Source organism: Trachurus japonicus, chromosome 12, assembly GCF_045865225.1.
Source record: "Trachurus japonicus isolate A0001 chromosome 12, Traja_1.0".
NCBI classification, from domain to species: Eukaryota; Metazoa; Chordata; class Actinopteri; order Carangiformes; family Carangidae; genus Trachurus; species Trachurus japonicus.
The window spans coordinates 11791035-11807423 of record NC_140918.1 but is presented as its reverse complement, the minus strand read 5'-3'; the positions used below and the strand labels follow the sequence as shown (position 1 = coordinate 11807423).

General features: G+C 41.7%; 2 protein-coding genes across 3 annotated transcripts in view; one reads left to right on the top strand and one right to left on the bottom strand.

The window, feature by feature from the left end:
* The window catches only part of LOC146977182 (uncharacterized), a 21346-nt gene extending 11970 nt beyond the window's left edge, over positions 1-9376 (top strand). The window contains exons 33-50 of the mRNA XM_085793161.1: positions 254-408; positions 526-731; positions 1147-1324; positions 2145-2369; positions 3107-3276; positions 3379-3449; positions 3654-3754; positions 3877-3993; positions 4281-4418; positions 4509-4663; positions 4759-4858; positions 6408-6643; positions 7363-7546; positions 7651-7899; positions 7978-8160; positions 8271-8330; positions 8821-8966; positions 9057-9376. Coding sequence (XP_085649287.1) covers positions 254-408; positions 526-731; positions 1147-1324; positions 2145-2369; positions 3107-3276; positions 3379-3449; positions 3654-3754; positions 3877-3993; positions 4281-4418; positions 4509-4663; positions 4759-4858; positions 6408-6643; positions 7363-7546; positions 7651-7899; positions 7978-8160; positions 8271-8330; positions 8821-8966; positions 9057-9101 — 2719 coding nt within the window. The 3' untranslated portion in view covers positions 9102-9376. The remainder of the gene's footprint in view (positions 1-253; positions 409-525; positions 732-1146; positions 1325-2144; positions 2370-3106; positions 3277-3378; positions 3450-3653; positions 3755-3876; positions 3994-4280; positions 4419-4508; positions 4664-4758; positions 4859-6407; positions 6644-7362; positions 7547-7650; positions 7900-7977; positions 8161-8270; positions 8331-8820; positions 8967-9056) is intronic.
* Positions 9372-16389, bottom strand: part of aff1 (AF4/FMR2 family, member 1) — a 20567-nt gene continuing 13549 nt past the window's right edge. Inside the window, exons 12-19 of one of the 2 annotated variants that reach the window (XM_085793163.1) lie at positions 16261-16361; positions 15315-15378; positions 15063-15199; positions 14826-14897; positions 14192-14285; positions 14059-14108; positions 13695-13936; positions 9372-12563 (exon numbers count right to left, since the gene is read on the bottom strand). In XM_085793163.1, the coding sequence (XP_085649289.1) occupies positions 12439-12563; positions 13695-13936; positions 14059-14108; positions 14192-14285; positions 14826-14897; positions 15063-15199; positions 15315-15378; positions 16261-16361 (885 nt within the window). In that variant the 3' untranslated portion in view covers positions 9372-12438. The remainder of the gene's footprint in view (positions 12564-13694; positions 13937-14058; positions 14109-14191; positions 14286-14825; positions 14898-15062; positions 15200-15314; positions 15379-16260; positions 16362-16389) is intronic. The other variant, XM_085793162.1, reaches the window with a different exon arrangement.

Sequence of the window (16389 nt, the reverse complement as noted above, 5' to 3'; positions counted from 1 at the left end):
TGATCTCGCCTGGTTAAATAAAGGTTAAAAAAAAAAAAAAAAAAAAAAAAATGTTGCCATGCAACATTTTTTTTATATCATTCGTGAACTTCTATTTTATACAAATATATACATACTCTACCTATCCACATTTACATATGCAGACATACATTACATTTATACACAACTCGAAAAAACTGTGAGTATAATCAAATGGTTCACTGATTCACTTAATGAGAAATGATGTGTATATTTCTTCTGTGTTTCTCTGCAGTTATGAACAGTCACATTTTACAGTGGCGCTGACAGGAAAGACCGGCCTGTGGTGGATTGGCCTGCGCGCTCACGGAGGGATCACAGGGGGGGTGGACTACGTCTGGGACAACGGCTCACCTCTCAGCTTCACTCACTGGGACAGAGACCAGCCAGGTACACACACCCAGCATCAGCTGTACCAGCACAGGACCACACACACACACAGACACAGACACACACACACACACATACAGACTGAATGAACACTGATGTCCTCCTCTTTGTCTCTAGATAGCGGGGATGGTACTTGCGTGGCCATGACGACGGGGCAGGTCGGTGGCTTCTGGGATGACAAGGAGTGCACGGAGAAACACGCGTTCATCTGCGAGAAATACAGGCCCGACATCACCCCACCCACACAAGCCCCGACCCCCCCTCCTGCACAGGGCTGCGCTGACGGCTGGACGGCCCTGCCTCACTTCAGGAACTGTTACAGGGTACAAAAAGCTGTGAATTCATTATATTATATTATATTATATTATATTATATTACAATGTAATATACAACAATACAACAATGTCATATGGAACTATATTGACTTGTACTGTGCAAATATGACAAGTCGTAAGTTATTGTACTCAATTATTTATTTATTTATTTTTCCCTCCTCCCTCACTCTCTTTTTTTCCCCCATCACACACACAGCACCTCATCAATCCACAAAACTGAAATTTCTGTTCCTCTGCCTCTCACTTACCATGCCAAGTACATCAAATACATTATCGTTGTAACATCCGTTGTGTTTCCTATGTCACTGTTTGGTCACACTATTTCACCCAAAAAACAAACAAACATCTAAATCTCTGCAGGGTTCATTTGGTCGGTGCTGATTTACTGTCTGATTCATTGCAGCTCTTCCACCGAGTGGACTGGTCCATGAAGAAGAGCTGGGGCGGAGCCAACGAGGACTGTATTGCCAGAGGAGGGAATCTGGTCAGCATCCACAGCCAGGAGGAGGAGGAGTTCCTGTCTGTGTACACCAAAGCCAGCAGCAAGTGGATCGGCCTCAAGCACAACCCCACAGAGGGAGGTGGGTCTAATGTGTGTTTTACAGTGAACGCAGGTGGATTTGAATAAAGAGTCCACCAAACTGGAAAACCTAAACCTAGACCTCACACTGTTTCAAATAACATGTTTCTGCCATTAATTAAAGCAGAAGTAAGTGATATATTTGTGTTAATATAAGTCTTAAATAGTTATACCTTCCGACAGCAATCACTTAGAGTGTTTGGACTGAAACACGGGTCTGTCAGTCACTCTGCTCTGCTCTGAGCCGAAGAGAAAACATTTATCGTATCCTACAGTTTTTATCCAATGAGGAGAGAGAACGGCATGCAGGGCTGTGTGTGCAGCCAAGGGACGCCGTGAATGTGGCGACGTAGGGACGAGGACTGTTATGGTGCGTTCAAGGAAACTCGTATTTTTCCGACCGTGAAGTGGTACCAGTTCGATCTGGTACGAGTTCACCGGTCAGAAGTTACGAGTGGCCGTTATAGTGACTTTCACCGGTAAAACAGGTCGGAAAAACACGAGTGGGTTGCCTGGAACGCTACAAAGTCGTAAGTTGTGACTTGAAGCTGTAATTTACGATTTCAAAAGCCTGCCTGGAACGCAGCATTAGCGAAAACGACCGGACCACTTACTTCTGCTTTAATTGTAACATTTACCCATTGTATCTGTAATGTATTATGATTATTTTGAATGTGTATGTTCTGTATTGTGTCTCTAATGGATTGTATTGCATCAAATGTCTGTAAGTGTCTGTGTTCAGGACCCCCAGGAAGACGAGATGATTCATCTCAAGGGGCTATCCTTACTAAATAAATTTTAAATTTCTCCTGATGTCCTAGGTTACTCCTGGAGCGACGGCACCCCTCTGTCCCACACCAACTGGGGTCACGATGAACCCAACAACCACGAAGGCCGCGAGGAGTGTGTGGAGATGGTGAGCAGCCAGAACGGGACCTTCTCCGCGTGGAACGACCTCAACTGCGACGCTCACCAGGACTGGATCTGCATGATCAGGAAGGGAAAGACCCCCATCCTGCCCCCAGTGCCCCCATCTCCTGAGCCAGGTAGACCCACAATGCACCTGTCCTCCCGCATGCACAGAGAAGACAAATTATGTTTTTTGTCTTTCTAATGCCAGAGCTTAAAGGGATAGTTAAACATTTTTGGCAAATTGGCCCATTGCCATAATCCCTATAGTCATAGCAGTAGGTTTGTTACCTTTAATTGTCGGTGCAAGCTATTTTTTAGAAAGGCGGAGCAGAGCCGTGAGCTGCTCAGAGCTACGCTACGAAGGCTAATGGGATTTCTTGGTTTCCCTCAAACTCATCAAATACACAATCCAACAACTCCAAAACGCTCTCATGGACAAGTTGTGACCTGCAGATTCACCACGCTATGAGATAATAACAGAACGTTATGAGAGTTGTTTGCCAATTTGCCAAAATGTTGAACTATCCCTTTACATTTGGAGCTGAGGATAGCACAGAATACTGCATGAGGACAACTTGCATGAAATTGTGGACATATGCAAGTGTGACAGTCTCATGAATTTTTCGATCAATCGATCAGCTATTAGTCGCAGCTCTACATCCAAATTACCCCCACATACAACATACATACCAGTACCTCACATATTCATTTAGTACGAACACAGTCTGGTAAGATAAATGAAAACATTGCTGCTATGTTGATCAGGCTCTCTCGCCCCTCTCAGTGTGAGAGGAACAGAAAAAACTGAAAATTACGAACCAATCTTATCTTCACCATGTCACAATGTGTGTTCACACGTGTCAACACTCAGCTCCCGACTGTGGAACCAACCCCGGCTGGAGGAAGAACAACAACATCTGTTACTACTACAACGACACCGACCCTGTGAACTTCCACGAGGCCATGACGCGCTGCTTCGCTGAGAAGGCCAGACTCGTCTCCATCCTCAACAAAGACGAACAGGCTTATGTTAACAGCATGGTGGGTGTTATTTTTATTTCCCTTTTTAAGTCTTTGGAAGAAATAAATTATAAAATATATTATTAAAAAAATATAGTAAAATCTGTTTGCAATGTGCTCCAGGTGGGAACAGGAGAGGTTTCTTCATCCTGGCTTGGAATGGCGGTGTTTGGTATTGCAAGTGGAGAATACTTGTGAGTATATTGCTAAGTGACGTTGAGGAGTTAAAATGAGGTGCAATTAAAGAGAAAATCTTAAATCTGTAAAATGAATTCCCATTCACATTTAAGTGCCACCTGTTCTAAGTAAAGTTAAAATATAGCACACTGTAGCTTCTGCTCCACAGATGATTTTCTTATTTGTGATGTACACAAAAAAGCTGTGTTTTATCTGCACAGGTGGTTGGACCATTCCCCCGTGACGTACACACACTGGCGGGGAGGTGAGCCCAACAACGCCAACGGAGAGGAGCAGTGCGTTCAGATGAACAGACATCAAGGTGAAACTGAAACTCCTCTAACAACACATTTAAAGCATCATATACAGTAAGATCTGATTATTTACTGTGCAGGTTTACAGGTTTGCAGTGATATTTACATCTCTGGTCTCTGGTTTGTTAAGGTGGATGGAACGATGCCAACTGTGGCCGACTTGCAGGCTATGTCTGCAAGAAGTTCCCTGGAGATATCCACACCCCTCCTCCCCCTACACAGCCCTGGGAGGGCAACTGCCCTGAAGGTAAAATGCACATTTTAAATAGAAATATAAAACATGCAAACCCCCTAATTTATAAAATATTATATCTTTTTGCACCAGTGTGATTACATACTTAGATTTGTAAGGTCCCCAATTAACAAAAAAAACATGACATCTATATCTGGTTATTGTATCAAGACAGATAGATAGATTTTCTGGAAAAATGTACCATATTTACAACATATAGTGTTTAGGTATTATCTTTGAGCATCTTTAAAATATAATATGGTCTCTTAACCTTCCTTCCTTTCTTCTTTCCTTTCCTTCAGGTTGGTTGCGCTTCAAAGACAAGTGCTTCATGTTCAAGGGGAGGAAGGACGACATTAAAGCCAACTGGTCTTACGCTCGGACTTGGTGCAAAGATCAAGGCGGAGAGTTGGCGGTTATCGATGACCAGTATGAGAATGGTAAGCTCAGAAGCAGATGAGTTACCATGTAGAAAAATCCATCACTGCTGTTGCTTGTGGTTCAGAGAGTTTTTTAATCCTCTCCTCTAGAATTTGTGGCCAGTTACCTGAGGGACCTGCAGCTCCCCACCTGGATCGGTCTGTCAGACCTGTTGGCGGAGAATCAGTACGCCTGGAGCGACGGGGTCAGCCCCGTGCTGTACACCAACTGGAACGACAAGGAGCCCAACAACGTGGGAGGGACGGTGAGGATGAGGAGTGTTTGATGATGGGGAGGGTGGGCGGGGATATCATGAAGCACAGACAGAACTAAAACCTTCACTAACTTCATCCTAAACAGGAACACTGTGTGGCGATGACTCACGGCCCACTGGTGACCGGGAGGTGGAACGATGACGCCTGTCACAATGAGCAAAGCTTCGTCTGCTTCAGGAAGAAATGTCAGTAAACACAGAAATGAATGAAAACATTCCCAAACAAACAGCAGCTGCATCCCTGTCCAGGCTTTACAGTACTTAAAGGAGACATATTATGCCTCTTTTCCACAAACTAAAATAGTTCCCAGGTGTCTTAAAGACATGTCTGTGACATGCTTCGCTCAAAATACTCCAAGGATCAAACACCACAGCCGCTCAAAATAGCCCTGTTCAGAACGGCTGGTTTCAGTGCCTGTCCCTTTAAATGCAAATGAGTCACTGCTCACCCCCCACCTTGCCCCCTCTACCGGTACTCACAGGTAGGGGTGGTATTATGCAAATTCAAAAACTAATGATCAGCTGAGGGAACAGCTCGTAAAACCACATGGATTTCAACCTAGGGAGCCTGCACATTACAGATGTTTTTGTCAATTCGGTAACACTTTACAATAAGGGTCCCTTAATTAAAGTTAGTTAGTACATTATTAAGCATTAATTAACTGTTTACAGATATATTAACAATCAATATTATGTATTACTTAGGATTAGGAAACACATTAATTAATGTAGCCTATTAGTAAGCAGTTAATTAAAGGGATAGTTCAACATTTTGGCAAATTGGCCCATTGCCATAATCGCTATAGTCATAGCAGTAGGTTCATTACCTTTAATTGTAGGTGTAAGCTATTTTCAGTACGGCGGAGCGCAGCAGCTGGCTGCTCAGAGCTACGCTATGGAGGCTAAGGGAATTTCTTGGTTTCCCTCATTAAACTCATCAAATTCAACATCCCAAAACTCCACAGCGCTTTTGTAGACAAGTTGTGACCTGCACAACCACCACGCTATGAGATAATGACGGAACGATACGAAACGGAGCCGTTTTCGAGGTAAATACAGGGTAAATACGGAGACTGCTTGCTGAAAAACTGTCCCTGAACGCAACGCGCATCAGCGGTTTTGTATGAATTTACCTCGAAAACGGCTCTGTTTCGTATCGTTCCGTCATTATCTCATAGCGTGGTGGTTGTGCAGGTCACAACTTGTCTACAAAAGCGCTGTGGAGTTTTGGGATTTTGTATTTGATGAGTTTAATGAGGGAAACCAAGAAATTCCGTTAGCCTCCATAGCGTAGCTCTGAGCAGCCAGCTGCTGCGCTCCGCTGTACTAAAAATAGCTTACACCTACAATTAAAGGTAACGAACCTACTGCTATGACTATAGCAATTATGGCAATGGGCCAATTTGCCAAAATGTTGAACTATCCCTTTAATGTTTACTACTCAAAGTTAGTTAATAAATTATTATGTAATAATAAAAGTTGAATGATGTAATTAGTTATCATTATGTATGCATTACTCAGCATTAATTAACACATTAGTTTATTAATGCTTAATAATGTACTAACTAACGTTAATTAAGGGACCCTTATTGTAAAGTGTTACCGTCAATTCTCACATTTTGGCGTCCGGAAGGCAAGACAAACACCCAAGTATTTGTTAAAAAGCCTTCAAAAAGTGATATATCCATAATATGTTCCCTTTAAAAAGAAATTTCTCCATCTCCCTCCACATCAGCGAGCAGCGTCCCGCCGCCACCTCCGACCAAGAGCCCCTGCCCGGACGGCTACACCTCCTGGTACCAGAACTGCTACAAGCTGGTGGAGGCGGCGGCGACCTGGGACGCGGCTCAGGCGTCCTGCAGGCAGCAGGGAGGCAACCTGGCCAGCATCGACATGAGCTACGACCAGGCCTTCGTTGCCGGAGTGGTGCTGCAGGGCACAGCAGACGCCTGGATCGGACTCAGGCGACAGGTGCTGTCCTGATATATATTTATCGTTATAGAAGAACAGTTCAAGTTCAGTATATTTAAACTCATATCAAACAACCCCACTGTGGGTAAAAGTATGCATAAACTACGCTTTTACTCTCTCACTCTTTAGTTGTGCAAAAACTCAAAATCTTACCAAGAATATTTGTCTTATTTCTAGTCAAAACAAATCTCATTATACTTAAAATAAGACTCATCACATTAAAAAGTAGCTTGTTTTTAGATACTTTTTTACTTCTTTCAAGCATATTTTCACTTGAAATAATCTGATAGTGGGGCAAGTTTTTCTTTCTTATTACAAGCACAAAAAACTTGCTTTCACTGGCAGATTTTTCTACTTATAAGTGAAAATCTAAATCTAAAAACAAGTAATTTTTTAGGTGATGAGTCTTATTTTAAGTGGAAAGAGTTCTAGTTAGTTCTGACTAGAAATGAGACATTTTGACAAGAAATAAGACAAATATTCTTGGAAAGATTATGAGTTTTTGCAGTGTAAAGAATCAATATCAGCAAACTAAACTCAAAGTTTGAAGTTTTTTTCCCCCTCTTAAAAAAAGCAACTTTATTTATAACCACAAAAAAGAAAACAACTACAGAATAATCTCTATGTGCTTCAAATATCACACAATCAAAACTTCATCAGCAGTGTAGCTACACATCATAAGGGGAAATTAATAAGTTTTGTTTTTTTTTCCAACGCAGGATGACAGCTCCTACACATGGACAGATGGCTGGCCTGTTTTTTTCACTAAGTGGGGACCAGGAGAGCCGAGCAACATCAAGGACGAGGGCTGCGTGAGCATGCACGCTTCACCTTTTTTCCAAGGGACCTGGAACGACACCAAATGTGAAGACACAAAACCCTACATCTGCAAGATCTCCTCAGGTATGACTCGCCTTGGCTTTGTCCCTCCCGACTGGTTTTCTCTAGATCTGTAAAGATTGACAAATAAGTTTTATTTACATTATGTAACTTTGATCTTCTCACAGAGACACCTCCGCCGACTCCCTCCCCTGGCGATGGGAAGTGTCTGCCTTTCTTTGTCCCCTACGGCCGCTACTGTTACTCCGTGTACAACGGTCAGCAGGGCTTCTCCTGGCCGGACGCCCGACACTACTGCCAGGCGGTGCGGGCGGAGCTGGCCTCCATCCACAGCAGAGCAGAGGTGGAGTTCATCAGGAACCTCAACTACACCAAATACCATAACATCTGGATCGGGCTCACCAGGGACCGCAACTGTGAGTGTTAAAACGATGATAGTGATGCTGTTGCCTCCGTGTGCGATGACGATGACTTACATTCACGTGTGTTTCCAGTCGGCTGGGGCTGGACGGATAGCACAGCGGTGGGCTTCCTGAACTGGGGCCCCGGGGAGCCCAACGCAGCCTTTCACCCCGGGCAAGTAGCCGAGGAGAACTGTGTGGAGATGTATCCGGACGGACGCTGGAATGACAACGACTGTCTGCAGAAGAGAGGGTTCGCCTGTCGCCACCGCCAGTGTAAGGGTTAAAAAACATCAAAAGTATTTGATTTTGTTTTTCAAAGATCAATACAGAAAATATAGTCTAAGTTTTTAACAACAAATTCTCTTTGTGAAACTCTCTTTCAGACTATTCAACAGATGATGGTGGAAATCCTATTTTCCCCACAGATCCTCCAGAGGTTAACAGTAAGTGAGATTAAATACCAAAACACTATTTCCTCACAACTGATTTGCTGCCTTCACTTCAGTCTGGATCTGTCCTATAACCACTCATATGGTCTTGAGCATGTAAATATAAGTTCACACCAGGTAGTGGGAAACATCAGAAAAACAGAAGCTATAGATGATGGATTCAGTGTGAATGTTTCATCAAAGACTTTGAAAAAAGAAAAAAGTATCAATAAGTTTAACTTGACTCCATTTCACTGCTCCCCTCATGAGTTTTTACTGTAGCTGTAAAGCTGTATATTATTAGTGACAGGATGTCACTGTATTAATGGGGCACTCAGTGAATAAATAGTTGCAAAACTAACTTAGTAAAATCCCACCAACCTCTGCTTTTGATGCAAATATTAGCATCAAACTAAACCAGCCAAATATCATTAGCTTCAGCTTTCAGCCTCTACAGTGTGAAGCTGCTTGTCACATGTACAACTCTCTCTCTCTCTTTGTGCAGATGCAGGGCTGATAGCTGGTGCCATCATCGGTGCCATCGTGTTTTTAACCCTGATAGCTGGACTGCTCTACTACGTCTTCAGCGTCCGCGGATATAAACTGAGCGGCCTGAGCCTGCCAACAAGAACAGCCACTAAAATCGATGTGGTGAGTGATTGATTAGGCTTTCACAAGACGATGATGGGTCAGTTTCTGTGTGAGTGTAAATACTAAAGTTGTGTCATTCCTCTGTTGCAGCCTGCATTCAACAACCCCAACTTTGGAGGAGAATCAGACACATAAACCACAAGGTTCAAGTTTTGTACAGTATTTTTGCTTAAAAACAAATCGGTAATTAATTAAAAGCAGTTGTATATAGTGTAAAACACCAATCACAATTGTGCATCAAAAAAGAAAACTTCATTTCCATGTGCTGCACTTACATTAGATGTTTCTTTTTGTAATATTTGCAGCAATGACTGTGAAACATGTCCAGACTGTAATTCTCTGCAATGCAATTCTTCTTTTCATTGAGGAATAAATGACAAAGTCAATGAGTAAATGACAAATGAATTCATTTCCAGTGTTTATTCATCTGTGTACACTGCAACACAAATTCTTTACATAGTTCACAAAAAGGAAAAAAAAGCATCCTTCAAAAACCTTTTCTGAACATTTTTCCTATAAGTAATTAATCGGACAAGATGTGTAAACTTGTTTGAGAGTAATTCATAAACGAAGCACCAACACCCGATGATAATGAAAATAAAGCCACAGGTTGGAAAGACGAGACCCAATAACATCCCCCCAAGAGTAAAAAAAGAAAGAAAAAAACAACAACAACAGATGAAAAATCAGAGTTTTATCTAGTGTCAAATGCCAAATTTAGTGTTTTCACTTTGTGTGCAGTGTAGACATCCGTGGATAAGATCAATACAATAGCAGCCTGCTGACGATCTGTACGTAAAAATAATCCCCCAATTTCCATGGCACCGGTTAAACTCCTCACCTAAAAAATATCACTTTTATCATTAATATGAGAAAATAAATCGAGGAACACTTTGTGGTCCTTTTTGTTCAGCCCTTTTAGCGTGAAATAGCACGGACACACCAACTGAATTAACAAGCGAAAAAAATCTCACAATTCAATGGCACTCGTTTCCAAAGAGGCGCTAATATCTAAACCAATGTTTCTTTTCTCCGATCGCTAAGTCATACTGATTAGTTTTGTTTCCCCACAGTGCATCGATAAGAACCTGCGACAACTGCGTCAACAACTCACTGAAATTTTTAAGCCGACAAAACTCAAGCTTTATTGCTTAGATTCAAAAATAAGGAACACAAGGAAAGACGAGCACAGTCCTGCCGGTCTGATGTACAACAGTGCACTGAAATCAACTACAATACTCTTTTTTTTTTTGTTAGTAAGCTACAGTTGGCCTTTTCTTCTACTCCCACAGATTTAGGGAAACATTTGCAACTCAACCAAAACGTGAAAATCGTGGAGGAAAAGCAGCTCACTGTTGTGAAAACAAAGAAAGGAAACATCACTGTAGTTTTTAGTTTCATGATTGCGGTCGTCCGCAACAGGACTCAAAGGATAACTCAAACTCATGATTGTGAACCGCTAAATCCTTCACAGTACATACAGAAAGTCAGGATGTAAAATTAGTTGCTCTTTTGTTTTTGTTCTTTAAAAAAAGACACATGACACAGATTTGATCTTAAAAACCCAATTTCTGTTTGTACTTCGAGGTTTAGTGGTGTCTGGTCTCACATTGTTCCTTCTGTGTGCAAACAGAAGCCGTCCTAAGGTAATTATAATGTGAACTGTGATGGGGGGGTGAATCCACAGTCCTATTTATGGGTGAAAATGAATCTTACAATTCAGCTGACACCAATTTAAAATTTTTTGGAAGTCAAAGTGAGGCAGGTCTGGTGTGTATTTCAAAAAATTTGCACGAAGTTTCCTCTAATGTTGCGCCCCTCGGTCGTATCTCGGCAAGTTGCAGAAACACAAAACAGAATTTTGGTGATAATATTTTTCTAACTTCACAGGATTCGCTCCTTGGTTTGTTGAACTAAGACAGTTAAAGTTGCATAATATCTTTGGTTGAACATTGGGATTCACTTTTACACCAAGATGACTGCTCTCAGCTTGTTTGCTGTGTGTTCAGCTCTGGACAGAAACTAGTCAGCGTCAGTCACCACCAGCCAGATTAAAGGCTGTGACCCTGAGCTGCAGCCGTCGACCATCTAACCACTACAAAACCTTTTCAAGCAAGAAACCCCGAGTCGCTGTTCTGTCACGCCCCAGAAGTTTCCAACCATCGGTCACTCTGACACAAACGAACAACAGTCAAGAGGCAAACTAACTTCTTCCAGGAGCAGAAAGGTCAAGTCCAAAAACAATGGTTCTTTAAATGCCCTTATTTTAAAAAAAAAAAAAAAAGAAAGAAAAAGGAAAAATCTGTGGAATTTGCTGTGAGAATTACCTGATTTATCTTTATCTGAATGATCTATGAGTGATTCCAGCTACATACAATATGTATTTTGTCTTGGAAGAACACAGTAACACATTTTTTTTTTGTTTTTCATTATTCATAATTGAACACAAAAATGAGCTTAAAAAAATAAATAACCTTGATGCTGCTTTGATGTTGCAATCTGATGCTTCATTATTTCATTATTGTTTTTCCGGCTACAATACTTTGTCCATATTTGACTTTCATCTCTTAACTCCCCACACCGTCGAGATCAGACCATGAGACCATTGTTACATTCTTCTCGTGTGTCACCCTGATGCTAAATTTTGTGGGGAAAAGAAATGCTGTCTTTAAAACAAACCAAAGCATCCCTGAATCCAAAACAAAAAGAAATCTTTTCAGACTGAAACAGGGAAACTTAAATCTCCTTTTAAGAGAAAAACAGATAGTTTTGAAGAATGCTTTAAGTGCTTTTTTCAGGTCGTATCATTCACGTGCTGTGAACCGATTGCTGCCTGATCAGATGTATGGAAATGTACGGTAACAACGTAGTGATAATAAGAATAATAAATAAGATCTGTGTTGGTGTTCGCACCAACCACCAACCACCACCACCACCACCCAATGGCACTTTTGGTTGTATCTGATTACGTTACCATCCTATTTCAATTAAGGTCACTATTAAAGCCCTGATTTGCAAATAACTCCATGGCGACCAGAAAATGTTAAACCTTCTAAGAAATGAAACGTGCAGCTTGCAAGTGGAGTCCATGTGTTTTCTTTTTAAAGTGCTAGACAGAGAGAGAAAGAGAGAGAAGAGGAGGAGGAGGAGGAGGGGGAGAGAGACACCAAAGTGAAGAGGAGGGTATAAATAACAAGTGCAATGATCAATGGATTTTCTTGTTGCGGAAATTCCAACTATAACCTCAGTAAAAACAAACATGAGATGACATCTGTGTGTCGTCTGCTGAAGAAGATGTCCATGTGACATTAAAAAAAAAAGAACAAGAAGATGAAGAGGAAGAAGACACAGGCCTGAGGGACAGTTCAGGTTGGTTTCACGCTGCGGTGAAGTAGTAAAGGCAGGGAGGAGGAGAAGAAGCAGCAGCACGATTGTTTTGTTTTGCAGGCGTCCGTCCGGTGCTGGTCGCTGGTCACTTCACCTTCTGGCCGTCCAGCCGCAGCCAGTGGACGCCCTGTCTCGTGTAACGCACCATGGAGCTCATGGTGGACGTGAGGCTCAGTGGACCCATGAGCGCGTCCAGCTCCGTCAGCATCCCTGAAACACATTAAAAACATTAGTCCGACATAAATATTAGATACGGCTTCTCCCTGTGGCTTAATACGATATTGATCAGTGTCTTTAGACCGCTCTCTGGAAGGATCAATGTCAGATATGAAGCTGTACCTATAAAAACTGCACAGGAACATGAGCTAGCTTTCATTTGAGCTACTCCAGTCAAGTGTCAGTGGATGTGTTTTGATTAAATCTGAAAAACATGAAACTGAGTTTTTCTTTTATGTATTTATCATTTTATAACTTAAAGCAGAAGTAAGCGGAATATTTATGTTAATATAAGTCTTCAATAGTTATATCTTCCGACAGCAATCACTTATATAGAGTGTTTGGTCTGAAACACGGGTCTGTCAGTCACTCTGCTCTGCTGTAAGCCGAGGAGAAAACTTTCCTTGTATCCTACAACCTTTATCCAATGAGGAGAGAGAACGGCATAAAGGGGCGGTCCTCTCTGTGTGTGCAGCCAAGGGATGCGCGTGAATGTGGTGACGTAGGGACGAGGGCGGGGACTGCTAACTCCATCGGCTGACAGGAAGTTAGCCAAAACAACCGGATCGCTTACTTCTGCTTTAAAGGGACAACGAGGAGTTTGTATTTGGTTATAAAAAAGTTTCATATTAATGTGGATGAATCTACGTTACCCTCGTTCTTGATGAATGAAAACATTCTTGGCAAATGTTCTCGCTTTCGTCCGTCTTGCACTGGTCCAAGAAATTCACCATGCGTGCGGAGGCTCATGGGAAATGTAGTGTGAAAACTCCAAAACTCCTCGTTGTCCCTTTAAAATTTTTTATTTTGTTTCTTTTTTAAAAAGCCACAAATATTAAATATTTATATATTATAAATTGAGTTATTATATGTGAAATGAGTTTTATACACTGATTGGGTTAACAGATATAACCCAGTCAAGTGTATTTGTGACATTATTAATTGATCTTCAATGGAGCTTCAATACAGTTTAAAGTCCCCCCTTTTTGGTTATTTTAAAACCAGCAGCTCATTAGCAATGCACCTCTGGAGGGTGGGCGGAGACTGCGCTGCCCCGCCCAGCTTCGGTTTAAAAAATAAAGTTTGGTCAACACATGTCCGTGTCCTACGTGTCTCCACTCTCACCGCTGCCTTTGTGTGCCAACGCCTCCGCCTGCTCCCAGATGTCGTGAGCGCTCAGGAATAACGTGGTGATGTTGACGTAGGTGAATGCCACTTGTTCGATGGCCTGAGGAACGGCCACGGTGCCGCCGACGGGGCCCGCGACCGGCCCGCTGCCGCTGCTGTGGTTGGAGCCAGGACCTGAGCTGGTGGACGTGTTGGCTGGAGACGGCATGTCGGGCATCGGGGACGGGGTGTCGGCAACTCTGAAGGAGAGGGAAGAGAGAGGAGGACAGAGAAGGGTTTGGTCAGATGTTGACTTTGCATTTAGTAAAAACTAAATCTAAATCTTGGACAGTGAAAGGAACGTGGACAGTACACGACTCACCTTGATGTGCAGACAGAGGGTGGTGGTTCATGTGTTGCCTGAGCAGAGCTCTGAGAGGAAAAACAAAATATTATTATATATAAACTTAATTAACAGTTTTTTCAATTGGCAAATACTTATACTTTATACTCACATTGAAGTGATCAGTGAGGGTCTTTGAATACTTGAGAGCAGTTTTGTGTTTGTGGCGAAACATGGCCATCTGCAGGAGGGACTGGCACTTCAAACTGAGACACACAATTAATTAATGTTATTCAACGATTCAGACTAATGAACAGTGTTTTTGTTAGCTGCATTTGTGACTCACCAAGTAATAATAATATTTTGTTAGTAATGTTATTCATTACACCACTACTTGTGCAGATAGATTGTGTTCATGTGGAGCGTGAGCCAACAAAACAAATATCCAGCTCTCCAATGATTTAATGTAAATACATTAGACACACAACCCAGTTATTCAATTAAAGCAGTAATTACAAAGTAAATGTTTATTAAAGGCGATGATTTAATGTGTTGGACTCATCATGAATGGATTGGATTGCCAGGATCAGTAATGGACAATCAAATTAATTCTTTATACTGCCCATCTAAATAACTGCTACACACAGAGAGAGATATTTACAACTGCTGTTTATAATGTTTCAGCAACATTTCAAAAATCTGTTTACTAAAGAGCCAAAAATTGATGGATAAAAACAAAAAACAAATCCTATAATAGTGTTCTGGTGTGTGGAGAAACACCAGAGAGAGCACCGTCGACATCTTACCATAAAGCTAAAAAGTCCTTTTCTGAGGGTGGAGCAGAGGGGTCCACTGAGTTTTTAAGTTTCAGCACAAACCTGTGTTGAGTGGAAAATGCAACATTAAAAACTCATGCATGAATCAAAGTCAGTACTGGAGCAAAAACCTTCAGGTTAATGCCTGAAATTTAACTTGGATATAGGAGAAAAATGGTTTTGCTAACTGCTGATTACAGATCATGTATGATGAGAGTGGGTTCTTACTTGAGCAGCTCCACTGTCTCTGCAAACATAGTGTAGGAAGACATTGAAATCTGGGGATCTTTTTCCATAGCTATGCCGCTCTCAACAAAGTACATGGCTGCATCCAGGTAGTTGAAAGCCTTACTGAGTTTATCCGACTGCAGAGAAAGAGCAACAGACAATTGCAGTCTGCTTAGTATTTACTCAATGTGCTGTTTAGACGGCACTGTTTGTTAGAATATGAATGCAAGACAAACAAAAAGAGAAAGTTACCTCTGCATCCGCTTTGTGCTTCAGTCTTTTGGCCTCCTTTATGTAATGCTTCACTGGATACTTCCTGCAGGTGAAAGAAGAAACATACAACAAACCATCCATAACTCTATTTAAACTGCTGTAAATAAGCATGCTGTTCTAAATTTAAAATAAATAAATCAGTATAGATCAGTCACTTTCAAATTCAAGATCAGCAGATCCTTCAATAATCTCCAAGAACATGAGCTCATCTGATGTCTCTGGATGCAACTGAAAAATAAACTCAACCAGAACACTTCAACTTTTAAAATGTCACCATCCGACCTCACTGCAGTTTTTATTGCCTTCCCACTCCCCACAAATTACATTTCACTCGCAGGAGTTTAAGTTCAGGATTTTCCCACCAAAATAAAAACTGCAAACCGACTCTGTAGTTAAATTTCTGGCAACAAAACAAACAACTGTGTATAATAGCAATGCTGCCTTCAGTCCAAACACTATCGCAATTTAGTGTTAGTTACTCCCAAAGAGATAAGAGTCAGGGGCTGAAAACTGGAGTACTGGGCTCATATCCATTAAGCACTTCATTATGAAAACATGGTTTCAAATTATAAGTGTAAGGCACATTATGTGGTACAGTGAAAGCTGCTTTATCTTTTACTCTGGCTTTTGTTTTTGCTGTAGAGTTATTAGGAGTTTCTGCTTTTTAAGTGGCACCAAGTATCGCCAAATGTTTTGGTTACGCGGCTAAAACCAACTCTGTTTTTTAAACAAATCTGTGCTCAGGGATCAGGATCTCACAACTGTTTCTGTTTTTGAGGATAAAGCTGGAAAAAGAGGAAGTCTTGCTGTTTGCAGAGAAAACCAAGCTACGTCCAACAGGTTTTAAGGAACATGCAGAGAAATAAACAAATTAATTTAGCACAAAAGCTCCATTATAGACGAGTTCAAGCTGGTCTACTCATACCTGTTGTCAACCCTGAGCAGGGGCCTGGTGATGGAAACCTCCTTGTTGGTCTGTGAGGATGATGGGACGGCGATGCTGCTCTTTGGAGGCTCCTGCTCAGACTGCAGATACAGATGTGAGGACAAGAAC